The sequence below is a fragment of the Ictalurus furcatus genome, chromosome 16 (assembly GCF_023375685.1).
Source record: "Ictalurus furcatus strain D&B chromosome 16, Billie_1.0, whole genome shotgun sequence".
NCBI classification, from domain to species: Eukaryota; Metazoa; Chordata; class Actinopteri; order Siluriformes; family Ictaluridae; genus Ictalurus; species Ictalurus furcatus.
The window spans coordinates 23,955,052-23,981,667 of record NC_071270.1 but is presented as its reverse complement, the minus strand read 5'-3'; the positions used below and the strand labels follow the sequence as shown (position 1 = coordinate 23,981,667).

General features: G+C 42.8%; 2 protein-coding genes across 7 annotated transcripts in view; both read right to left on the bottom strand.

The window, feature by feature from the left end:
• Nucleotides 1–1,288: 1,288 nt before the first annotated feature.
• On the bottom strand, nt 1,289–5,899 carry ywhah (tyrosine 3-monooxygenase/tryptophan 5-monooxygenase activation protein, eta polypeptide). Its single transcript, XM_053644748.1, has 2 exons — nt 5,650–5,899; nt 1,289–2,897 (listed from the first exon to the last, which is right to left on the bottom strand). The coding sequence occupies exons 1-2, from the start codon at nt 5,734–5,736 to the stop codon at nt 2,241–2,243; spliced, it is 744 nt and encodes a 247-aa protein (XP_053500723.1). The 5' UTR covers nt 5,737–5,899; the 3' UTR covers nt 1,289–2,240.
• Nucleotides 5,838–26,616, bottom strand: part of depdc5 (DEP domain containing 5, GATOR1 subcomplex subunit) — a 31,886-nt gene continuing 11,107 nt past the window's right edge. For 3 of the 6 annotated variants that reach the window (XM_053644739.1, XM_053644740.1, XM_053644741.1), the window contains exons 16-43: nt 26,371–26,432; nt 26,115–26,185; nt 25,368–25,437; nt 24,677–24,713; nt 24,450–24,570; nt 24,074–24,306; nt 23,511–23,711; nt 23,240–23,375; nt 23,010–23,104; nt 22,876–22,929; nt 19,296–19,479; nt 18,910–19,070; nt 18,496–18,616; nt 17,106–17,273; nt 16,803–17,022; nt 16,497–16,630; nt 15,872–15,989; nt 13,268–13,330; nt 12,612–12,736; nt 12,221–12,289; nt 11,987–12,119; nt 11,601–11,706; nt 11,226–11,444; nt 10,559–10,728; nt 8,795–8,966; nt 8,413–8,473; nt 8,248–8,330; nt 5,838–7,937 (exon numbers count right to left, since the gene is read on the bottom strand). In XM_053644739.1, coding sequence (XP_053500714.1) covers nt 7,639–7,937; nt 8,248–8,330; nt 8,413–8,473; nt 8,795–8,966; nt 10,559–10,728; nt 11,226–11,444; nt 11,601–11,706; nt 11,987–12,119; nt 12,221–12,289; nt 12,612–12,736; nt 13,268–13,330; nt 15,872–15,989; nt 16,497–16,630; nt 16,803–17,022; nt 17,106–17,273; nt 18,496–18,616; nt 18,910–19,070; nt 19,296–19,479; nt 22,876–22,929; nt 23,010–23,104; nt 23,240–23,375; nt 23,511–23,711; nt 24,074–24,306; nt 24,450–24,570; nt 24,677–24,713; nt 25,368–25,437; nt 26,115–26,185; nt 26,371–26,432 — 3,686 coding nt within the window. In that variant the 3' untranslated portion in view covers nt 5,838–7,638. The remainder of the gene's footprint in view (nt 7,938–8,247; nt 8,331–8,412; nt 8,474–8,794; nt 8,967–10,558; nt 10,729–11,225; nt 11,445–11,600; nt 11,707–11,986; nt 12,120–12,220; nt 12,290–12,611; nt 12,737–13,267; nt 13,331–15,871; nt 15,990–16,496; nt 16,631–16,802; nt 17,023–17,105; nt 17,274–18,495; nt 18,617–18,909; nt 19,071–19,295; nt 19,480–22,875; nt 22,930–23,009; nt 23,105–23,239; nt 23,376–23,510; nt 23,712–24,073; nt 24,307–24,449; nt 24,571–24,676; nt 24,714–25,367; nt 25,438–26,114; nt 26,186–26,370; nt 26,433–26,616) is intronic. The other 3 variants (XM_053644742.1, XM_053644743.1, XM_053644744.1) reach the window with 3 other exon arrangements.

Below are 26,616 nucleotides of genomic sequence, written 5' to 3'. Positions count from 1 at the left end.
ACACATACACAAGCAGTGACAGATGATGAAATCACATGACTTGGCTTGACTGCACAGTGCCACAGAAAAAAAAAACACCCACACCCACCCACCCACCAACAACCCCCCCCCACACACACACACCCCCACACATACCGACCCCCACACACACACCCACCCAACCACACACCCACCAACCAACAACAACCCACCCACCATCTCATAATTCAGTGTTAATGAAGAGGCTCTATAGAGAGCGAGTCCTTGAGAGAGAACACACTGTTACTCAGATGCTAATCACCAGCGAGTGAAGAGGAGAGACCTGGTGGACGTCATGAGCTAATTTTCCATCCAAACGTTTAGCAAATGTTACGCAAATTTTCAAAAAGCTGCAAGAATTCTCATCACCTCATCACCTGTTAAATAAAAAAGTTCATCATAAGAGGAAGAGATTGTTTTGAAACTTGTCTTTAAGGTTTCGCTAGCTTGCTAACAAACTTGGCTTTGACTTCATTCAATTGTTATCCAATGATCTTCTAATTTAAATTACACAATTATTCTTAGCTAGCTTGCTATCAAACCTAGCCTTTAGAAGTCAACCCAAATGCTTTCAGACTTTGCTACTGGTATCATTCGCACAATTTATAGTTAATCAATGCTAGCTTGCTTACTAGCCACCTTGGCTATCCATTTAAATTACGCAATAGTTAACCTATTCTTAGCTAGCTTTCTATCAAAATACTGGTATAATTCTCACAAGTTATAGTTATTAAATTGTGCTAGCCTGCTTTTGCTAGCAAACTTGGCTTCTAGTTTAAATTACACAATCAATATTTAACCTAATGCTACCTAGCAAAACTGGTTAAGATTACAGATTTAATAGCAATTAATAGGTATCCCAATACTAGCTTACATTTGCTAACTAGCTAGCTTCAACACCATTTCTTTTTAAAATATATAATTAATTGGATGCTAGCGACCTTGGCTATTAGTTTAAACTACAAAATTGTTGGTCAACCCAATGCAAGTTAACCTGGCTACTGGTTTTAATTCTACAATAATAGTAGGTTTAACATAAGCTAACTTGTTAGCAGACTTGGTTGGTTGTTAATGTCGAATACTGCTGGAGAGATAAGCTAACGAGCTTAGAGTCTGTCAAAATAGAATCCACTAATTTGACATGCTAATATGATCTGACAAAGTAGGCAAGTAAAATGGTGCTCAGTGAAAGCTTACAAGCTAATCACGCCCTCGGATGTGTTTAAAGCTAGTTAGCCAGCGAGTTAGTATCAAAATAGTGCAATATGTATTGGCTATTGGTGAGGATTGGAGAACTGGTGTTAGGTAATGCTAGCTCACATCAAAACAGCCAGAAACTTGTGGGTTGTGATAGAAATGTAGGCAAGACAATAACTTTAGTCTGTGGAAAATAGAGGATGCTGGAGTAGACCTGAATATTGAGTGAAACCAATCATCAGACGCTAAAAGCTAGCTAACATTAGCTAATTTATCGCAGCATTAGCAGGATGGATTAAAGAAAGCTAATTCCACAGAGTCAATGATAAATAAATTAATCAGAATGTCTCGTCATGTAAGAAATTAATATTTCCTGCTCCGCCAATGGTAAAAGCTTACACATTTCTAGCATGCTAGCTTGATTAGCTAGCCAGGACACTATCTACTTTTGCTTAGCCGTAACATTAGCATACTTGTTCGGACCAAATGAATTCTGTTTAGCTTAAATTGGCCACCTTTGTTGGTTGAAATGCCACACAGTTTACACTAGCAAACGTTAATCTAATGTTAATATTAGCTGCTTTACCTGTTAGCTAACATTAGCTACACTTTAGCTGCAACACTGCTAGCTAACATAGCTAAAACGATCTAACTCCATGCTGTTGTTTTGGTTACATGTTAAAATGACCTTTTTTTTGTTTTGTTTGCTAGCTAGCTAAAGTTAGCCAGCATAAGGAGTAGCTAGCTACCTACTAGCTAGCTACCGTGCAAGCCATCGTGCTGTTATAAATATTCTGTACTCGCTAGGCTAAATCCACTTTAAGACGCGAGTACCAAAACAGTACCGTGTATAATGAATAAGATGCACTCGTTTACATAAAATTTGCATACATTTGCATAAAACCAATGGATGGACATGAGACTACAGAAATAGAAGAGAAGAGAAAAGACAGGAGAAGACATTTATTAAGAGGAAATCGAAGTCGACTACAGCTAGGCTAGAGCACTAACGGAGAGAGGACGGCTCAGTTGTTAGCGTCCCCTCCTTCACTGTCCTGCTGGTCGCTGGTCCACAGGGTCAGGTTGTCCCTGAGCAGCTGCATGATGAGCGTGGAGTCCTTGTACGAGTCCTCGTTCAGATTGTCCAGGTGTCCGATGGCCTCGTCGAACGCCTCCTTGGCCAACTGGCACGCCTGCTCGGGCGCGTTCTGGATCTCGTAGTAGAAGACGGAGAAGTTGAGGGCCAGGCCGAGGCGGATGGGGTGTGTGGGCGCCATGTTCTTGGCGATGTCGAACGCCTCCTTGTAGGCGGCCTCGGAGGCGGCGACGGCGGTGGTGCGCTTCTCTCCGGTGCCCACCTCGGCCAGGTAGCGCTGATAGTCGCCCTTCATCTTCAGGTAGAAGACTTTGCTCTCCAGTTGGCTCTCATCGCAGCTCTTGATGAGGTAGCTGTCGAGCAGCGAGAGAACATCCTGGCACACGCCCTCCAGCTCCTTCTCGATGGTCTCGCGGTAGGCTCGCACCAGCTCCAGCTTCTTCTCGCCGCCGTCCTGCGCTGCCGTCTTCTGCTCGATGCTGGAGGTGACGCGCCACGACGAGCGCCGCGCACCCACCACGTTCTTATACGCCACTGACAGCAGGTTGCGGTCCTCGTTCGACAGCGGCTCGTTCAACTCCGTCACCTGAGGGGAGCAAACAAAGGGGAATGGGAACGGGGGGGTGGGGGGAGAGAGAAGGAGCTGAATTTGAGACGTGGCCCTTAAATATACTCCATGCTAGTGATTAGCTACGACTCGACAAGGCGACAAATCCAAACGACTGCCTCGAATGATTCCGTGATCCGCACTTCCTTCAGTTCACCACTAGGGGTGTTACGGTTTGATACGATTTTTCACAGTATGATAATCTAGTCAAAAAAAACATATGACCGTTTCACTGTATTTTTTTTCTTTTTCTCCGATTATTTCTCCAAAATTTCTCTTCAAAATTTCTTTTTTTGCGATTGCTGCGGCCAAAAAATGCTTCGATTTTGCTGCTGCCTTTTAAAAAAACAAAAAACAAAACAAAAAAACAAACCCGTGGAGTTTTTTTCCTATTTCGCAGTGACGTTTTAGCTGTACTCATGTTCGACCCACGTGAATCGAAGAGGGCTTTGGCTGAATGCGCGTTGCGATGCTGTCACTAGGTTTATATAAAAAAAAAACAACAACAAAAAAAAAAAAAACACACCGGTAGACAGTACTAGTATTTTGAAAAAAAAAAAAAAACGGAAAAAAAATGAATAGTGAGGTAACTCTCAGATCGAAACCATAACCGCGGTTCCATCGTATCCTCTCATGAAATGTGCATAAAGACATTACAAAGAAAAATACAACATGGAAGGAAGTAGCAGAGACAGTCGGCGTCTCTGGTGAGCGCACGTAGCTCATACAGTTAGCGCGCTTTGTTAATCCACCAACGAATGAAATCCAGTACGAATCCGAGCACGTAACGTGTAAATCAAAAGAACCGATTTTCACACTGATGAGCACGTTATTTAATTTGTGCTTAGCTAGCTACACACAGCTACTACCGATTCTCAATGGAAGCGCTGGACAGGCCACGCCCACAAGCAACAAGAGTAGCAATCTCTACAAGAGACAAATTACACGCGTGGAACATGAACAATTTGTCACTTCCTAGTGTGAACGTAGGCTCAAGCTATCTATCTATGTTTACTATACAGCTATTTATTCAAGCATCTGTTAACCTCTCCTGTTTATTTTTTCTTTTCTGGCTACTCAACCATACACATCTCTTGCTCTGATCATATTCCAGGCGTTACCTTCTCACCTTTGACCCCTGTACCCTGATCATTTTCAGTTCTCTCAATGCAGCAGTATAAAGAAGTGGATTAATGTATGGGTTAAACATATGGGTTGCCAGATTTGTTTGATAAAATCGCACTCAGCTGGGTGAAACTGTAATTATGTAACCTATAACTCTATATTACATAAACAACATAACTTAGACTCTGGCACGACATAACGGCTTCTTCTCTTTACTTTGGCATAACCTTATTATTGCATGCCGATTATAGGATTCATACGTGACACAAGATATTTCCGTGCTACGCGATATCACTTTTGTTCAGACATGAAAATCATCACTACCCGTGCGTTCCATGAGGGATGAGGCTCTCTACTCATGCAGCATTTCTGCGCCTCGTTTATAAATCACGAAATGACCTTTATGTCAAACGTAAATCTCCTCATTTCAGATTAATAGTTTTTTTTTTTTTTTTTTTTTTTTTTATGATCAGCACAATCTCGTTCGTCAACAAGGATCCGATGAACGTTTCAAGGTTCCTTTCCGGTTCGAATGCAGCACAAAACATAGCTTTAAAATAATCTAAGCATCATCGAAAATATGTAATTGACCAGAAATGTAGTTTTTTTAAAAAATAATATACATGCCTATAATATAATTCTGATCTAACGATCGTCCCGACCTTGCGTCCAATGTCAAGGGAGAGACTGCACACTAGGTGCATGAGGATGAGATTAAAGGGGTGAAAATATGACATGAGGTATGACTGTTTAAAAAAAAAAAAAAAAAATGCATGTCATCAGGAAAAATATATATTTTAAAATCTGACTTTAAGACAGACGTGTGCGAGTGTGTGTGTGTCATTGCAGATTGCATCATAGGATTTGAGCATCCTTTTGTGCACGGACGTACGATGCTGCGGATGACGGACAGACGCTTACCCGTCTCATCATCTCGCGACCGATCAATAAGCCACGATGGACATCTTCGTTATTAACAGATGTGAAGTGTAAAAAAATGGAGATTTGAGAATGTACTCTTATTGTCATAACTGGATAATTAAACTGCACAACTCCTGAAACAGTGACACCTTAGCGTGTGTAAAATTTACAAAACAGAATACCTGTGAAAACATCACAGAAAAAAACACACATATATATATATACACACACACACATAAACAGTAATATATTTTATTTCTAATCCTTTTATGGTGTACTTGCCATCACAAAGGGATCCAGCTCCAGCAGTGACAAAAGACAGGGTTGCCAGATTGACGTATTATCTTTCTTTGTAATTTTACATTTCACACCGAGGAGATATGTGTATGTGGATTACGTGGTGATCGTAAATTTATCATATAGCGATTTGTATTATTTAAGTTCAAGTTTAGAGCATATGATTTTCCTCTAATCAGAGGTATGAATTAGACGAATCTGGCAACCCGGGTTAAAGCAGAAACAGCAGCAGTGAATGTGCTGCTGCACTGCATTATATGTTGCTGTCAGATTTGATGCATGCATGCATAAGGATTCAAATTTCTGCTCTACAATGCGACAAAAAATACATATTATAATAATAAATAATAATAAATAATAATAATCACACGATTACAGAGTCACTCACCAGCTTCATGGCGGCGGCCATGTCATCGTAGCGCTCCGCCTGTTCGGCCAGCCGAGCCCTCTGGATGAGCTGCTCCCTGTCTGCCATCTTTCAGCACGTCTATTTTTTAACACTGGTCAACTAAAGCCTTGTTTTTTGTCCCTCCCGAGCCCTCTTTGCTATTCTCTTATCCTCTCTTTCTCTCGCGCTCTCTCTCTCTCTCTCTCTCTGCAGCGTCCTGCTGTCTGTCAATCCTGCTCACACAAGGGCTGGGAAAGGGGGCGTGGCCTGAGCGCAGTCTATTTAATGGGTGACGTCACGTTCTAAAAATAGCCAGGACGGAGGCGCAGGAGTGCGCATGCGCAGTGCTGCTGCCGTTGCAGCGTTCAGGAGAATTTGCTATAGTAAATTGATGCTATTACGATAGCAGTGTGTGTGGATTTCTTTTTTTCTTTCTTTCTTTTATACATACACTATATGGCCAAAAGTATATGACACATCCGCGTGTGTTCCTTCCTTAAACTGTTCCCACAATTATATATCTAGATCTAGATCTATAGATAGATAGATAGCGGTGTCTTCGTATGCTGTAGCATTACACAATTTCCCTTCACTGGAACCAAGAAGCCCAAAACTATTCCAGCACGACAATGCCCCTGTGCACAAAGCGAGCTCCATGAAGACACGAGTTCATGTCCCAAGGAGTTGCGTCAGCAAAAGCGTGTCCTGGTATTGCTGCTATATTTGTCCTGCTACACTACACGGTCGTTTAGAGTTTACAGCCCATGCTCGGTGTTATACGCACGTCCTGCGTATTTATCGTCTCGCGCTGTTGTGCGTTTGCACTTTATGTAGTCCTGCGTACTGTTCCGTGTTGCAGCATGGTCCTGAAGAAACGATATTTCGTTGTATTTTGTATACAAGCTATATAGAGGATTGACAATAAAAACCCCACTTGTTTTGAAATGACATACTATACACTATTTTCTCTACCGTCTATCCATCCATCCATTTTCTGTACTGCTTATCCTACACAGGATCATGGGAAGCCTGGAGCCTATCCCAGAGGACACAACCCGGGGGACACCCTGGACAGGGTGCCAGCCCATGGCGGGGCACAATCACACACCATGGACAATACAGAGCTGCCAAATCAGCCTACAACGTTTGTCTTTGTTATCAGATTTATCAAATTACAGACTACAACGTAAAGATTTTCTCGTCTACACGGAAACAGTGAAAACTGAATATAATTAAAATTTCTCCATTGTTGAGTTTTTTGTTTTTTTTTTCAATTAAAATTTTTTTAAAATCCAGGTGACATTCATAGACATAACTTTAATAACTGAGGGTTGTGATTTCAACCACAGTAAGAAAATTAGGAAATCATGGACCCTTCAGGAGGTCTTCAGAACTACGGACCATGTGTATATTTGTCTCTAAATAAAAAGTGTTTCTCTCTGATGAGAAGAGAAAAAAAAAAGCTGACAGGCTACGTTCTGACTATATGTCGCTCTTTCTACGCAAGTAAATAAAATATACAGTGGCTATTGAGGAAATCCATATGAACAGAGCCTTAGCTGCTAGGACTACGTCTTGTGTTTCCTTTAAATCTAATTTTAGACCACTTTTTTTTTTTTTTTTAACAAAATGCAATGCAAATTTCTCTTCGACGCAATGTGTGTTAGTGTAGTTTTCGATAAATTACCCCTCTTAAAGGTGAACTGATCCACCCCGGGAGATCACTGTGCACCATCAGCACTGTGCTTCTTCCTTCCCGAGGCAATGCAGCCACTTCTGCTGACACTGAAAACTCCAAACATGCTGACTTAGTCCTTTATTTCCTCTCCTCGCTCAGGCATTACATTAAAGCACCAATCAGGAATTACCTGCTGATTACGGTTAAATCTGATTGGGCCAGATTACTTCCTGTTAGCTGTAAACGCTTTTACAATATGACAATTTGAGTTAATCCCAGTCTGGGTTCTAACCGTCTGAAGTGCGAGTCTTTCAGGGGGCGCTGGAGTTCATTTTCTCTACACAGTTCTCCCAGAAACTCACGAGCCGGTTGTCTTTGTTGGCGCAGAAGTCGGTGAAGTCTCGGAGGAGACGCTCGGCGAGCTTTTCGTCTCCCAGGACGCCGGTGCGCCACGCTTTGGTCAGCATGGTGTTGTAGGCCCAGTGGTAGCCGACACGCTCCTCTGGGCCAAACAGACACTGACTGGCCGAGGAGGCGGAGTTACGTCGGCGCCGCTGCTGACCGCTCGAGTATTTCCTCTTCGAGTAGGGCAACTGCATGAACAATGTGCCTGGACAAGAGATTGTATACAAAATATAATATACAACATGAGAGACCAGGTAGGAAAGTGAAACGTCCTCTGATTGCGTTTAAAGGAAGAAGTTTCCACAGTTCCCCAAACGTTCTTGATAATAAATCCATTAGCTGGCAAACTGGAACCGTAAGAGCTCCAATGTGCTGTTCATTCGCATGTTTTGTTTGCCCAAAACATACATACATATACACACGCACACATACATATTATATATATATATATATATATTTTTACACATTAAACACGTCAAGCTTTATTTTAAACATAACCATAAAAGGTATTTTACCTGTGACGTGGATGTACTGCGGCTTGTTTTCAGCAGGGAAGCTGTAAGCCGAGGCAGAAAATTTATCCTGGACAAAGCCAAACCTGATAAACGGAGAAAGCCGAAGTCGTTTCACTGCTACAGGAAATGAATCACCTCGGCGCTTTAAACACGTTCTCGGTTTACCTGTAAAGAATGGCCTCCTGGAAGAGCTGCATCCGGTCCCAATACGTCTCTGGTTCGAACCCTGACCGAGACAGTGACATCAGGGTCATCAAATCATCTCTCGCACAACAAGGCCAAAACACGCTACGATCGAGTGCAAAAGTTTGTACACCCCACGCCGTTTAAAATGGAACGGTATACAGTTTCGGTATACGATAAAAGTATATTATCAGCTTCATAAAATAACAGCATGAGCGCGTAAGTTCCCGAGTCGGTCTCGAACTTTACGCTGACGAAGAGAGCGATCCGGTTTTAAGACGGAGCTACGGCTCCACTGCGAAACTCCAGACAAGAACTATACGGTTACATTTTGGATCATCCGTGTAAGTTTGCGTGCTCTCACCGTCGAACAGGTTGTCGTTCGCGTCTTTGAGAAGGCACTGGATGTTGAGGGGGATGAAGAGCTGAGCGCGCAGCGGGTCTCCGTACAGATACGAGGGCAAAGCGAACGGCACCTCCAGCACTGGTACCAGCAGGAAACCGCAGGACGCCGCCTTCCTGTGCCAGCCTTGCACCTGACACGACACCATCGCACACATTTAATAGCCCTTAACCCACTTTAGAAAGGACAGTCTAGAAAGTTAAAATGCAGTCTGCTAGTTACCGTACACGATTAAAGAAGAAGCCACTTTAACAGTGTAAAATATTTCAAATGTTCATGATACCGAACTGGAGGGTTTCAGTCCCATCCGAAACTACTGGAACGGCGAGGCCAATTCCATTGTTTTTGCAGTAGACTAAAGATATTTGGGTTTGAGAACAAAACATCAATATGACAAGAGTTTCAACTTTTATTTCCTGCTATTTATATGTAGCAAAAAGAGCAAAAAAGTTTTAGAACATGTGACTGACTGGTGTTTCTGGTTACCCTGGTGTGTCATGTTGAAACAATAAATAGCTCTGACCATCTGATTCTTGGTTTTAGTCTTCAGTTTCACCTGTGAAGACTGCATTTCTTGTTAAAAAGGATAAACAAACATTTAGACCAGAGAGCTGTCTATGGGAGAAAAGCAAACCATTTGGAAACCATGAAAAGAGGGAAAAATCAAATCAGAGGCATTGAGTAAGCATTGGCCGTAGCTAATAGAACACATTGGAATGTCCTGAAAAAGAAAGAAACCGCTGGGATACTGAGGAACAGACACCAGAACGGGTCGACCGAGCAAAACAACAGCAGCTGATGACAGAAACGTTGTGAGAGCTGTGAAGAAAACAAGAAAACACAAAACAAACAGTCCGTGACCTCACCAGCAACCTCCACCGGGCAGGGATGAAGGTATCACAGGAAGAGTTTGAGAGCAGAAAGATAGAAGCCATACCACACGACGCAAACCACTCATCAGCAGTAAGAATCGGAAAGACCGATTGGAATTTGCAAAGAAATACAGTGACGAGCCACAAAAGTGGAACCAAGAAGAACTTCTACCAACGTGTGGGGAAAGAAAGGATCCGCTCATGATCCAAAACATACAAGTTCATCTATAGAGGTAGTGTCATGGCTTGGGGTTGCATGGCTGCTTCTGGAACATTCTCATTCATCTTTATTGATGATGGAACTCATGATGGTAGCAGAAGAATGAATTCAGAAGTTTACAGGAAGATTTTGTCTGCCAATTTACAGAGATATGCATCCAGATTCATTGGGAGGAACTTCATCGTACAGCAAGACAACGATCCAAAACACACCGCCATCTCAACAAAGGACTTCATCGGGGGGGGGGGAAGTGGAAAGTTTTAGACTGGACAAGTCAATCACCAAACTTTAACCCAACTGAGCAGAATTTCACCTCCTGAAGAGGACACTGAAGGGAGACACCCCCCGAAACAAACAACAAGTGCATGAAGCTGCGGTAAACGCCTGGAAAAGCATCCCAAAAGATGAAACCAACAAACCTTAGTCTAAGGTTTGATGCAGTTATTGAAAATAATGGATATGCAACCGAATATGAAGTGTTGTTTTTCTCTCAAACCCAAATGTCTTGTGAACAGCACAAACGACTGAGTCGGCCTTGCCGTTCCAATAGGCAGAGGCGACTGTATGTTAATTACAGCTAACGTCATTCATCTGAGATATGGGGATTCTTTCTGTACTGGTCCGATCACTGACCATCTCGAAGAGCACCGCCGCCGTCACGGCCATCCAGTGCAGCTTGATCTCGAAGGCCGTGTTGGGCGAGAAGTTGCCATGGTAATAGCAGCTACACCATTCGGTACGATCGCTGCGGTTGTTCACGTCCACGTCCAGAGTGACCGTCTTCTGCTCCGGTACTGTAGCGGCTGAGAGAGAGAGAGAGAGAGAAAGAGAGAGAGAGAGAGAGAGAGAGAGAGAGAGAGAGAGAGAGAGGAAAAGACACACAGAGGGTCACAAAGATAGCAAGAAGGAGAGAGGGGGGAAAACGGAGTGTGGTGAGAGAGAGAGAGAGAGAGAGGGAGAGAGAGAGGGAGGGAGGAAAAGATACACAGAGGGTCACAGAGAAGGAGAGAAGGGGAGTGTGGTAAGTGATGGAGGGAGTGAGAGAGGGAGGGAGAGAGGGAGAGAAAGAGAGAGAGAGAGATGGACATATTATTGGGTGGATGACAAAAACATGACTAAAATGAAAGTTCCAAAAACAGAAAAACCCCGCCGTGCTCCTCAGCTAATAGAGTTAACATGCAAATAGGCTTAACTAGCTAACTTGATCAGAATTTAAGTGGGCGTGCTCATTCATGTTGCCAATACGTAGCCGAGAGCCGTATCCGGTAGTGGGCGGGGCCACATACGAGGTAACGTGTACCTAGCAGGGCGGCGGCTTGGCTGCGTCCCCCGAAGCTGCGGCTGAACGAGCTGTGTCGGCTGGCGTACGAGGCGGGTCGGCTGGGCAGCCACGGCAGCAGGAAGGCGGGAAGATCACACGGGCGACGTTCCTCCAGCACGAACGCCACCTCGAACCACTTCCTCTGGAACAGCGCAAAGTCGTCGAGCGCCACCGTAGACACAGCGCTGCTGCACGGAGCTGCGGGTTCAGGACAGGAGTTACGAGCGTCGTTAAAAAGGTTAGTATGTAGAACTTTGGGGGACATCTTTGGTAGAAAACTGCTGCTGTCAGCTATTGAAAGCCAAAGAACTTTTCATAAAGGTTTTAGTCACGTGAGCCTGACGTGACTCTCACCCTTCTCGTTCTCCTTGTCGACGATTCTGTAGAAGTAGAAGCCGTAGACGAACGTGCGCATGGCCTCGCCGGACGCGTGAGCGATCAGGCCTTCGTCTAGCATTTTCTACACAAACACAAGCAGAGACAGTAGCACACTGTGTTCACACTTACTTCCTGTTACCAATTAAGCCATTTAATAATAATAAATAAAAAAAAACACAACCACACAACTTGGACATTCTACACTATTCAATTGAACCACAGACGGATTAAAAACATAACGATGTGTCATTCTGTATTATACAAATGACAGTAACATCACACCACCCTGCTGATGATTAGTTTCCTACACCAGCACACCCCCAAGTGCACTTAAATCACGCGTGGGACTTGTTCGTGTGTACCTGCATGATCTCCACAGCGATGCCCTGCGTGGCCACGTTCTCCACGGTGTTCATCAGCCAGTGCACCACCTCAGCACTGATGAAGCAGTTAGGGGTCAAACATTTCTGCTCAGGCAGCAACTGGACGCCCGTACTGCGCGCACACACACACACACACACACACACGGAGTATATTTAACGCAATGTAAGCAGTAATGTTAATAGAAAACGTCCTGGTGGTGTCAGGACTCTTACTTCGGGTGTTTGATGGCCTCCAGAATCTCCAGCATGGTGGAGGAGGAGGACAGGTTACCCTGCTGAGCCCTGAGAGGAGAGGAACATCGTCAGAAGAACGTCATCATCAGCATCGTGTCAAAGAGAGCGCTTCTTTCCGTGACGGTACAAAGTCGAGCGCAATTACACCGCGTAGCGGTGATTGTTTCGTCTCGTATCCTTAAAAAAAGCGCACGCTACTACATCAGCAGTCCTTAGCTACCTTACGCTTGGAATTCATATTTCCCAGTTGCCTAGCAACAGTGTTCTCAGGTGTCTACCGACTCTGTCGTGTGTAATCATGTTACAAACACAAACTTTATTAAATAAATAAATAACATTTTTAATCTATATATTAGAAACCTGTATTTACCCTGGTTCAGGTCCTGAAGTAGTCTCTGTAGCTCCGCCCACCACCATCCTGTCATTTGATAGGTTCCCTCCTTTCTCTATTGACCCAGAATCGGCAGGATTGGCTGCAGGAGGCTCGGCAGGAATCTTCAGGAAGCGACCAAAGAATTAAACACAGCCGTATTTGAATAAATACTACCTAGTTCAATATTGAAAATTATACAGACGCCATTAAATCTGCTTACATGCAACGAATCTCTCTCTCTCTCATATATATATATATATATATATATATAAGAAATAGTTTATTTATGTAAACATTGTAGACATAAAAGTGTTTTTCATACAGTTGGTTACTGAACATTTATACAGTGCCCTCCACTAATATTGGCACCCCCGGTAAATACGAGCAAAGAAGGCTGTGAAAAACTGTCTTTATTGTTTAACCTTTTGACCTTTTGTTAAAATAAAAAGCCCGGTTAAGCCCTAAGGTCTATTTTTAATATCCAACATAGAGTGTTAGTCGGTTAAGCCCTTACTAAAACTCTTGATGTTGATTCTTCTTTATATCTGAAAAGCTGTTCGGAAGCACACAAGCATAAAAGACAAACACGAACGACAGACTGGTCAGGCCTGTTTTGTGCACGGAGGAAACAAGAGCCCGAGGACGTTACTGACCTGAGAGTGAGACAGGTAGGAGGAGCGAGGGCTACGAATAAAATCCAACATGAACGCAGCGTCCTGTCAGCATACAGGAGAAAAACAAGACAAAGCCACAGAGAGAGAGAGAGAGAGAGAGAGAGAGACAGAAGAACCCAGGAAGTTGAATGTGATCGTTCAGCAGGAAGCCTGCAGGACTTCAGCACCGCACAGTTTCAATTCCACATTCGTAAATCGATACAACTGTGTACGTGATCATTTTACAGCTAGCTAATTCCTCATAAAAGTGTCATTAATTAACGCAAAAATATAAAAGGACACAAATTTCCACTTCCGCGCCATAGCTACGATAAACCCGTTATAAACCCTCAATTATGTTTAGTGTCTAATTGATCTACATTTCGGTGAACCATGAACACATTCATAATCCTGTTATAATGCATTCATAAGGCATTGTACATGTTGTAATTATTTATGAAAACGCATTACACTTCACGCACTATGAATGGTCAACATGACGCATTATAAGTAGCATTCATAAGCCATTATATCACTAATCCTACAGAAACCCAACCCCACATTTTAGGTGTTTTTTTTTTCCTTTCTTTCTTTCTTATAATAATAAACGAGTGAACAAATAATAAAAAATTCTAGCAAATGAAAAAAAAACAAAAAAACCTCCAATAACAACCTTAAATTAAAAGAAAACATTCACTGACGTGCAAGAAAGCAACACGATAAACAGCCCCGGGGGTTGTAATTAAGACACCATGCATTAAGAGCCAGGGGGGTGTAAACTTTTGCACAGGATGATCGGTGTAAATTACTATTATTTTGTATAAAGATCTTTTTTTTTTTTTTCCATTTCGTTTCCCAGAAGACAAAATAATAAACAGTTTACACCGATCATCCCGTTCAAAAGTTTACACCCCCCTGGCTCTTAATGCATGGTGTCGTAATTACAATAGTAATTGTGAGAAATAAAAACACTTCTTAGTGACTGCCAGGGTTATAAACGTTGCTTATACAGCACTCATACCAATTAATAAGTGCATTATAAACATAAAATATATAATAGTTATGAAAAAACTTAAAATGCCTCATTGATGCATAATAACGTTATGAACTCATTCACAGAAAATGTTACTGCGTTTATTTTATTTTTTTGACCAAATTGTGCTTTAAATATCATTAATAATTTACACGATATTCCACTGACATTCCCGGGAAAAATCTATCATCACATAAATAATTACAGCGCTTCATAAGAGCTGTGGGCCTTCACGGTGCAGGGTCACTGTTCCTATAGCAACGTCCCTCACCAGCCTCTCTTTCTTTATTTGGAAATAAACCAATACAAAATAAATAAATAAATAAATAAATAAATGCAGCCTGTCGTGTTACTGAGAGACTCAGAAAGTGCTTACTGACTTTTTCCAAAGCACTGACACTGGAGACTCCTTACTTTAAACGCATTATTAGAAACCGGCGATTTACGGCTGCAGTACCGTCCCAGATGTTGCGCTGGAAAATTATTTCTACAACAGTTAGTTACGGTCCACTAACTTGATTAACATTCACACAAATTCCAATTCTAGCAATCGTTTGTTACGTTAAACTCGTTACTACACTTACTTTATACTCCTGCTTCCTGCGTATGGCTGAATTACAGCGGTGCTGATGTTTAGGGAGAATCAACAGCTGTCCAATCGGAAGTGAAAATTCAACAGCGCTGCACTTTTACAGAAATGACCACACTAGTCATTAGGTTTTATGGGTTACATGCTGCTTCAGTTTTGCCTGGTCTAATACGCCTGGTTTAGCTAATTAGCAGGATGTAAACTGTGCAGTTCGGACTTCCTGCTGTTTAAGGTCGGAAAAGAAATGATAGGCAAAGCAAAAAAAAAAATAAAAATCACCACACACACAGACAAAATTATAACTGGAATCAACAACGTGTAAAATGATTTAGGGAAAAAAAAAAGACCCCCCCCCAAAAAAAAAATCATCGTAAGATGATTACAAAGAATACAAAAGGAGCCAAGCTACATGCAGCAATGACCGGGGTCCAAGCACTCTTGCGAGGTGCAACCGTATGAAGATGAATTTTAAAAAGAAACAAAACAACAACAACAACAAAAAAAAAAACACAAGTATAGGAGATGAAAATATTTTTTAGAAATAAAAAATAAAAAGTAATTATAAAGCAATGCACTGAGTTTTCCAGAAATAAAAATGTCATTTGTGGTTGCCATGACGAATTTCATTAATAACGAATATGTATAAAGTTTACAAAATAGACATAGCATCATTTTAAATGATGGTAAGGCAGTAACCAAGAAGAAGAAAAAGAAGAAATATAGAAAAGGAACAAAACAAACAAACAAACAAACAAACAAACAAACAAAGGACTTTGCACTCACTTGGTGCTTGGCCCCCTATAAACAAATACTGTACATACAGGAGATGTACCAGGATAGAGCAGATAAGCAAGCGCACACACACACACACACACACACACACACACACACACACACGCATGCACACGCACGCGCGCGCACACACACACACACACACGCACGCGCGCGTGTGTCTCTCTCCCCATTTAAAGCAATCTGTCACCTTTCTAGGGCTGTCAACATAGGTAGTTGCCATGGCAATGACAGCAGCAGCATCATTGAATGACGTGTTTGTTTTAACCACCGCATGCTGAGAGGCAGCCTGCTGATCCTCCAGAGTCCTACGGAGAGAAAGAGAAAGAGAGTGTGTGTGTGTGCACGAGCATGTGTGTGTTTTACCCCAACATTACCCTAATGAATATTACAGAGATGCATTTTTAATTAAGAATGGAAAATGAGATAAAATCGCCCTATGTCACCCCGCTCTGCGTTAAAGGTGCGCTCAGAGAGTTTTTCATTTAGCTACTCACCAAAATCAAATCCTGTCTTTAGTGTGCAAAGCTACAAATCTCTCTCTCTCTCACACACACACACACACACACACACACACGGGTAGAAAGCTTGAATTTCTATATTATTTCTCAGTATTTCTCTATCAGTGCGATCGATAGCTAATTAGGCTAATCAGGAACATCCTAATGTTTGTGTAACGTAATTCAGGTGCAGTCACATCACGGTTTACGTTCATGCAGTTCCACTTTCTTGCATGCGACGACACGAGATAGGAGCTACAGTAGACGTGATGCTATTACCATGGCAACGTGGTATGAGGACGGAGTAGGACTTACTTGTGAGTCTGATCCAGCTCGAGCAGTGTAGTGAGAGCCGAAGCGCCTTTCTTAACCAGCGGAGGTGCTAGAGGCTCTGTGGTGTAAGGAGAGAGCGGTGACGTCACCTGAAGACCCTTCATGGCCGCGCCTTTCTGTCAACACAGTAGCGATGACGGGAGTAACGAAAAGTTCTACTAAACTGCCTCCATGTCTGTAAAGGAGGTGTGGGTACTGTGCTGTCATTCGCAGAGAGAGGCGTGGCCTCTGCGAAAGAGGCGTGGCCTCTCTGTCTGGCAACCCACCTCCGTGTTCTTGTCTACTCACCCGGATGATCCGGTCGGATCGATGTCGTCTCCGGATTCTGTTCAGCCCCTCCAGAAAGCGTATGAAGCCATCGAGCAGAGCCCAGTCTCCAGAGCCTGCCGCTGCCCCTGGTCCCTCCCCGTACACGTCCCAGTGGCCCTCGCCGTCCGCCACACGCCTGGCCCCGCCCGCTGGGAGCAACAGGAAGCGGGTGCGCCAGAACTTTAGCGAGTCGATAAGACTGTGGAGAGGAACGAGCGGTGAATGCCAGCACCACCTGTAGTACGGCGTAGAAAAGACAGAAGATGGTTTGTGAGAGTGCACCTGAAGTCCTCGGAGCCGGCGGAGCAGATGTACTGGTCCAGGTAGTTCCACTTGTACTCCTCCAGTCGCTCGTGACCGAACTCCACCCAGCACGGCACAAAATGGCCGTCGGCATGAGGGGGGCACAAACTGTAGCTGTACTGAATCTGGGTGGACTCGTACGGATACCTACAACACAAACACACACGATACACACACGATACACACAATACACACAATACACACACACCAAAGGCACCAGCGTAGTATAACTAAACCAGTGCTTACACTTGTTTTAGCAGTGATACCAATTAATATCAGACCAATATGTATTAAGTGTGTGTGAGTGTGTGTTTGTGTTTATTGTGTGTGGTGTGTGTGTGTTGTGTGTGTTTATTGTGTGTGTTTTGTGTATTGTGTGTGTTTATTGTGTGTGTATTGTGTATTGTGTGTGTGTGTGTTTATGGTGTATTGTGTGTGTGTGTTTATTGTGTATTGTGTGTTTATTGTGTGTGTGTGTTGTGTATGTTTTGTGTATTGTGTATTTATTGTGTGTGTTTTGTGTATTGTGTGTGTTTATTGTGTGTGTATTGTGTGTGTGTGTGTTTATGGTGTATTGTGTGTGTGTTTATTGTGTATTGTGTGTGTGTGTTGTGTATGTTTTGTGTATTGTGTATTTATTGTGTGTGTTTTGTGTATTGTGTGTGTTTATTGTGTGTGTATTGTGTATTGTGTGTGTGTGTTTATGGTGTATTGTGTGTGTGTGTGTTTATTGTGTATTGTGTGTGTTTATTGTGTATGTTTTGTGTATTGTGTGTGTGTTTATTGTGTGTGTTTTGTGTGTTTATTGTGTATTGTGGGTGTGTGTATTGTGTGTGTGTGTTTATGGTGTATTGTGTGTGTGTTTATTGTGTGTGTATTGTGTATGTTTTGTGTATTGTGTGTTTATTGTGTGTGTGTATTGTGTGTTTATTGTGTATTGTGTGTGTGTATTGTGTGTTTATTGTGTATTGTGTGTTTATTGTGTATTGTGTGTGTGTATTGTGTGTTTATTGTGTATTGTGTGTTTATTGTGTATTGTGTGTTTATTGTGTGTGCGTGTTGTGTATCGTGTGTGTGTTTATTGTGTATTGTGTGTGTGTTTATTGTATATTGTGTGTGTTTATTGTATGTATGCATTGTGTGTGTTGTGTGTATTGTGTGTGTGTTTATTGTGTATTGTGTGTGTTTATTGTATATTGTGTGTGTTTATTGTATATTGTGTGTGTGTATTGTGTGTGTGTTTATTGTATGTGTGCATTGTGTGTGTTTTGTGTATTGTGTGTGTTTATTGTATATTGTGTGTGTGTATTGTGTGTGTGTTTATTGTATGTGTGCATTGTGTGTGTGTGTGTGTGTGTGTGAAACTGACTTGGGCAGGTAGCGTGTAACGGTGATGATTTTGTCTTTTAGACAGACTTTGTGGAAAGTTCGCCCCATACTGAGCCAGTACAGACTCTCCTCCTCCTCGGCCTTCCTCCGAGACACCAGACCTGTTATTGATCAGAACGAAGCGTCATTTCTCCAGGACCATGGTGCAACACTTAACAACAGAGCGGCACAGGACAAATACACAACACAGTGTGAGACGAGGCAAGGACAAGAAGCACGCAGTTTGGTTATAACCACAATATTATGGCCACTGACATAGCTACTGAGAGAGAGAGAGAGAGAGAGAGAGAGAGAGAGAGAGAGAGAGAGAGATGGAGATGGAGCCAGACAGGAAGGAGAATACATGATGTGTAATCTGTAGAGAGCTCTGACCCTCCATCAGCACTTTATTTACCCCTGGAGTAGAGAGGGCTGCTGCTGAGGGGCGGAGCCACGGTAGGCGGAGCTTTCCTGCTGTTGGGCTGGACGATGATCTGATAGCCCTGCATCAGCCTCTGGCAGATAAACTCCTCAAACACACGTGGTGCGCTCATCACGGGGGCCTCGTCATCACGCCTGAGGCGTGCACACAAGTCATGATTATTTATCTCTGTGAGAAATCCTCGGGAAATGTTTGCTTCAGAGAAATAATACTACACTTCGGGACGTGCTGCTACAGGAAAATAACCAGCGGCAGTTCAGTCAGGAACGCTAACTGGACTAATAGGACGGGAAAGTGGCCAAGAAGGCCCTTACTTCCGCAGTGTGTGTGTGTGTGTGTGTGTGTGTGGGTGTGTGTACCGGTCCAGGTCAGTGTGTGGCAGCAGGTCATAGCAGCCCTCCGTGTAGTCGTTCTGCAGCGACTGGCGCTCTGGGAAATAGTCGGTGGTGAGAGGGAGACACGCCGGCGTGGTCAGAGACTTCCAGTCCACGCCGACTGTACAGCAGAACGCAGGCACTGTAGGAGGGGCAGAGAGCTGCAGGGCTTCAGGAGCACACACACACACACACACACACACACACACACACACACGAACAGGGTGCCCCAGTGTAGAAACACACACCAATACACATGCACACACACACACACACACACACGAAAAGGGTGCCCCAGTGTAGAAACATACACACACATATATATACACACACACACACACACACACACATACAGACACACGTAACACACACACACAAGAAAAGGGTGTACCAGTGTAGAAACACACACACACACACACACAACACACACGTACACGTATACACACACATGCATACACACACATACACGTATACACACACACATATACACATACACACAAACATACGTACACACACACAAACATATGTACACACATACACACAAACACACACACACACACGTAACACACACACACACGAAAAGGGTGCCCCAGTGTAGAAACACACACACACACACACACACGTATACACACACAACACACACATACACGTATACACACACACATATACACATACACACAAACATACGTACACACACACAAACATATGTACACACATACACACGTATACACACACACACACAAACATACGTACACACACAAACATACGTACACACACACAAACATACGTACACACACAAACATACGTACACACACACACACAAACATACGTACACACATACACACACAAACATACGTACACACACACAAACATATGTACACACACACACAAACATACGTACACACACACAAACATACGTACACACACACACAAACATACGTACACACACACACAAACATACGTACACACACACACACAAACATACGTACACACACACACACACAAACGTACACACACACACAAACGTACACACACACACACAAACATACGTACACACACACACACACACACACAAACATACGTACACACACACACACACACAAACATACGTACACACACACACACACACAAACATACGTACACACACACCCCCCGAATGGAGCAATTTTTTTTTAAGAAAGAAAAGAAAAAGAATTCATACAAAGCGCCCAACGAGAAGACAGAGAGAAAAGACAAAAGAAAGAGAGATGGAAAAACAGGTCGAATGAGACACACAATAACACGAGAGAGAGAGAGAGCGAGAGAGAGAGAGAGAGAGAGAGAGAAACAGAGGGAGGGAGGGAGGGAAGAGAAAAAGGAGACAGTGTGTTACTCTGGTGCTCTTCATCGTGTCTGATGATGCTGGTGCAGTCTATAACGTGCTCAGTTAATAATCATGCACTGTGGGATTAGAGGGAAAGTCGGTCAATTACTCACACAAACACACAGCGTGGATTACAAAATACCTCCGGAATTTTCCAGAGTGTACATCGCTCTGGAGCATGTGACACACAAGCCTGGCTAGAGATAAGCAGTGTGTGTGTGTGTGTGTGTGTGTGTGTGTGTGTGTGTGTGTGTTGATTTGTGGATAAAGGTAATATGTTTAAGGGTTAGATCTTCAAGTTGTAAAATGCATCAAGTGTAAAAATGTCAACTACAACCCCGATTTCAAAAAAGTTGGGACGCCGTGTGAAATGTCAATAACAACAGGACGCGATGATTTGCAAATCTCATAAACTCGCATGTTATTCACAACAGCACACAGAAAACATATCAAATGTTTAAACCGGGGAAACGTACCGTTTTAAGGGAGAAATAAGGGAATTTTAAACTCCATGGCCGCAACACGTCTCAAAAAAGTTGGGACGGGAGCGACGAAAGGCTGGAAATGTAAGTGTTCATAAAAAGAAAGAGCCGGAGGTTAATTGGGAACAGGTCTAAAAAGAGTATCTTAGAGAGGCGGCGTCTTTTAGAAGTAAAAAGTACCATTTTTTTTTTCTACTGTGAATAAGTATATCTTGAATTTCCCCTTGGGGATCAATAAAGTATCTATCTATCTATCTGCTTTTATGAGATTTGCAAATCCTTTCGTTCTGTTTTTATTTACATTTCACACAGCGTCCCAACTTTTTTGGAATTGGGGTTGTGTATATTTATTAACACTATAACTGCTGGAGTCACACACCTACTCTGAGACACTAAGCACGTTCAAATTACGATAAAAAGATTTACCTGGTACAGTCTGGAAAATACGATAAATTACACACACACACACACACACACACACACACACACACACACACACATATAATTGAACAAGGAAGCCCAAAACTGTCCATGCAGTACATGCGTACAGTGAATCACTCGGTGAGCTCAGCGTGGTGATTAATTCATGATTAACAATAAAAAAGATGAAGTTGAAAGTTGAAAATCCATCCCCCCCCACCAAAAAAAAAAGAGATCAGACCAGATCCTGAAAGAAGGATAAAGTGGGAAACCGGACGGCAGCGGAAGCAGATCGAGGATGTGTCCCGAGTGCTGTGATTCACGTCCGAGTAGTGTTCTTTTCACACGGTTTAAAATACATCCTAAACGCTAGAATATAAGACCGTGTTACCATCATATTCACGCAGGTATTAAGACGGGGCGCGTCTCAATCAGCCCCATGGTTCAGTAGTCACAGCACCGATCAGGGAGTCGGCCATTTTAAGGGCGGTCCGTAAAAGAAATAAGTAAATAATACTGCACAAAGAACTGTAAAAACCAGGGCGCGTCGATGCTCACGATGTTCCCTTAACTCGTTTTTTGATAGCCAAGGAATTCCCATAATGCACGTCAACTAGACGACAGACTTATAAATAAATAAATAAATACGTTTTTTAGAAAGTCACTATTTAGGACACATCCATAATCTGAGCGTGGATGAACTGATTCATCACACTTTCACCCTCAAACAGCACCCAAAGTTCATCTGAAATCTTCTGGACAAAAACAAACCAAAACAGAAAAGGAGTTCCCTGGACCAAACACCCCCCCCGAAAAACAACCAAGAGGCTGCTTCATCCCAGCTGTAATCAGACTCCGCAGATCACATGACCACCATCTGCTCTGTACATTTTTTTCGAAAACAGCTACTATATTTTCCAGACGATAAGATTTACCGTACGTTATCGTTAAATGTTAACACTACGTATAAACTCTGGGAAACCACGGGGGGACGCAAACTTTTGCACTCGGCTGTTCAAGCATCGAATCGATGCCCGTGCGTCCCAAAACGGGTTGTGAAAAAAAAAAACCCAACACATTCCACTTCAATATTTTTCGGCCTCCGCTTTGTCTGATTTTTTATTTTTATCTTTAAATATCGACACTTTTTTTTTTTGCTATAAAAAATAAGCAGACAAAATAAGGTTAATGAAAATATTAGAACACGTGCATGAATTTACAAAACGCATGTGGAGCGTTGCGCACGGATGACGTCACGTGATGTCACGCTCGTGTTTCAGTGTCTGTGTGTCAGACTCACTTGGATCCGGACCGCTGGAGCACTCGTCGAAAGAGCCGCGGTTGACTGGTGTACCTGCAATAACGTCAACGGCTAATTTACAGACGTTCACTTTAGGAGGTGCAGAGCACCCGTGTGATGTAGGTGTATGGTACCTGTGCTATTGCTGCTGGCTGGACTACCAGAAAAATCATCAGTTCCCCCACTGATGTACAGCCCACTGTCTGCAGTATTAGGGAGTCCTGATCGCCTACACACACACACACACACAAGTATTTATACACACATGCACTATACTACAGGTATACTATAGCCTTATGGAGGAGAAACCATACGTTTGATGTTTTAATGCTGTATGTTGTACGCTGTAGTGGGCGTGCCTAACCTGCCCATTGCTTCATGATAGGCCAGTTCCAGCAGCTCAGCAGAAGTGTGGGCGGGGTCACGCTGCTCACTGCCCTGCAGTTCGGCCATGTTCTGCCTAGTCTGGTGGTGGATCTGGATGGCTTCGCCAGAGGGACCTGGAACACAGAGAGACCGGCTGAACGTGTTAAATTTTCACAGCTATGGTATTAACATAGATTTATTCCTTAGTGCTGGAGCAGTTGGTGTTGTGAATGTCTATGCAGGTCTGTGTATGTTTGTGCTTCACCCACCCACGGGGAAGGTGTGCATCCAGCGGCGGCGGTTGGAAGTGAGCTTCATGGGCATGCGTGAGGGGGCGAATGGGTTGATGAGAGCTCTCTGGGGCGTGTAACCGCCCGGGCGGATGTGCAGCGTCGACTCGGCACTGCCCACGGTGAAGCGGCCCGGAGCGCTCGAGTCCCGCTGAGACTCCACCAGCTTCTCCAGCAACTCTGACACACACACACACACACATCCACATATCTTTCCACCTGTTTATCCATCCATCCATCTATCCTCACTGTCCATTTTATTAGGAACACCTGTACACCTGCACATCCATGCGGTTATCTAATCAGCCAATCATGTGGCAGCAGCACCATGCATAAGATCATGCAGATACAGGTCAAGAACTACAGTTAGCGTTCACATCAAACATCAGAATGAAGAAAAAAAATATATGATCGCGTTTAATGTTGTCGGTTTAGCAAATGCTGCTGTGATACGTGGGTTGTACAAACTTCAACACCGGATGAGAAACACTAAATGAAGATGATGGAGTTGTGTGGAGTGGGCGTGGTTTGCTTGCCCGTACCTCTGGCACAGCTGGTGTAGCCGAGCGAGCTGCTGACTTCGTACTGAGGCGGCTGGCGAGGGATCAGCAGGATGTTTGAGATGTGGCCCAGGCTGTCATCGGACGCAAGGCTGCGTTGCTCATCTGTGCCTCCTACAGGACGGGAAGGAGGAGAGCAGCCCCCGTAGTGTCCTCCACTCACCTCCGCCAAGCACCAGCTCCTCCTAATGCTCACCTCCTTCTCTCTGCCTGACCTGAGAGAGCACAATAATAATAATAATAATAATAATAATAATAATAATAGCATATTTGGGGGGGGGAGGATTTGTTATAAACCATAGTTACTGAGTGTATTATAATGACTGTATGGGGTCGTTACTGAATTTTTTAACACTACCGGAAGTTGCTGCCCCTCTGTGCTCTCGCAGGTCCAGGAAGTCTGAAGACCTGAGCATCATGAGCATCGTAGTCCACCTGGATGGGAAGACTGTTCTGCGAGTCCTTAGGAGCCCCAAGCGCTAAAAATAAATAAATAAATAAATAAATAAATAAATAAAATCAGTGGAAATGAAATGGTTCATATGATGAAGGAAACGTTTCAAATAAACAGACTTCTGAACTTACAGTGCTCTTTGCTGCTCTTTGATTTCTCAACATGGAGCTTGGAAATAAAAGCAGAATAGAAAGAAAATTACAGAATGTTTTCAGAAAAATATAAAAATGGATTTGTGTGGATTTATGCTTCTCTGGAGTGAGATTAAACAGCATTAACGCAGGGGGGGAAAAAACAACAACAAACGCCACCAGAGCGTTTTATTTATTTATTTACTTATTTATTGTTTTTAAAAGTGTGACAATATTTCAGTATGTGCCTCAATCGATTCATAAATATATTAACCTTGGCAATGAAATTCTTCTTGATTTTTTTTTAAACTATTAAAATCATCACTGATACTGAATTTAAGCAGCTAAAAATTCTTAGTTTAGTTTAAAAAAAAAAAAGTCTTCACTGATACAATTGACTCAATTTTAAAGATGAACTAACTAGATAAATATATAAACATATATACTATAAATAAAGAAATAAATATTAGAGCATATTTATAATATAAAGCGTTTTTTGACTTAACAGCGCCCCCTAGTGCCCGATAATGTTTTTGATTATTAAATGTCATCACATTCACAACAGTTTTCCCCAAAACCTTAAGAGAGACATCACCTTACACCCTATTAGCCATAATCATCCAGCACCACAATGACAGAAATAACCAAAACCATGTAATTTACATGTACATAATGAGAAGTGATCACTCACCTTCTGACCGGCAAGTTTAATTCTGGGAGTGAATGAGCTGCACAAGCCTTGACTCTTCGACGTGTAGAAGCTGTGAAATGTATTAATATAGGCATTACTATAGGACTTTATATAAAGGACATGTTCACAGAGCAGTGCAGACAAATAGATGTGCCTTCTACAGTGCTTTATATATTAAATATCCTTAGAGATGATGATTATTATTATTATTATAATACTTCCACATGGGGGTCTATGGCAGGCCTCAGAACACTTCACGTGCATATGAAATTTGTCACAGCGATGGAGGACAATCTCAATGACCTACAATTATGGTGTACACCACAAGATTCAGCCCCACGCTTCAGCTCCAGCAGCAGGCAAAACTGTACACACATTTGCAATAACTCGACAACAAAATGCTATAATAATGAGACACCCACTTTCCTTTGAATCTTTGGGTCCTGCCAATGTATACCATGATGTTCGCTACGGCCATGTTGGATTTTTTTTACCATCTTATCCCGCATCTCATCCCCGCATCTCATTTCAGCATGCATCTTATCCCAGCAACTCATCCCCACAAGACCAAAATCTGTCCTGACAGTCGAGGTCACCAAACAGGGCGCGAGGCAGTTTCTCAGCAACACTATTCCGATTTGACGTATTGAATTTGTATTCCTCTGTCGCTAGGGAGAGGATATGTTTGGCTCTTTAATCCCTTAAAATAGCCTTTATGTACAGGAAGCTTCCCGTCTGCACTCTCACCTGTGATTGATCCAGTGAGGCAGATTGTAGTCGTCCAGTCTGGAGTCACCCGGCACGGTTCGGTTGTGTAACTGTGGAAAGTCAGCACGCTGTTATATTACACTGTGGTGTTGGATTTAAACGAACTAACAATACAGTTTTTTGGGGTTTTTTTAAATGTTTAGTTTTGTGTAACCACATCTCAGAATAAAAATATCCCTATTTTCTCACGTTCACAAATTCTAGGATGTGTTTAACCTCGTGATTAACTACAAACCTTAAAGAGCGGGACGGCATGAAGCGGCTGCTCTCCCATACACACCAGGTCCACTCCGATACCTGTCAATCAAAAACACACGACTCATATTGATTTTATATATATATATTATATATATATATATATATTCAATTAACTTCATGTTACACACTTTGTAAGGTGATACAAATGCACACTGAGACAAAAAAAAATAAAATAAGTGTTGACGTTTAAAATGTATTTTTTCTGAAAAATAATTCTGGGTGT

Coding starts and splice junctions, on each gene's coding strand:
- ywhah (XM_053644748.1), bottom strand. CDS start 5,736: ATGGCAGACAGGGAGCAGCTCATCCAGAGGGCTCGGCTGGCCGAACAG. Junction 2,898..5,649: donor TGGCCGCCGCCATGAAGCTG/GTGAGTGACTCT, acceptor TGCTCCCCTCAG/GTGACGGAGTTGAACGAGCC.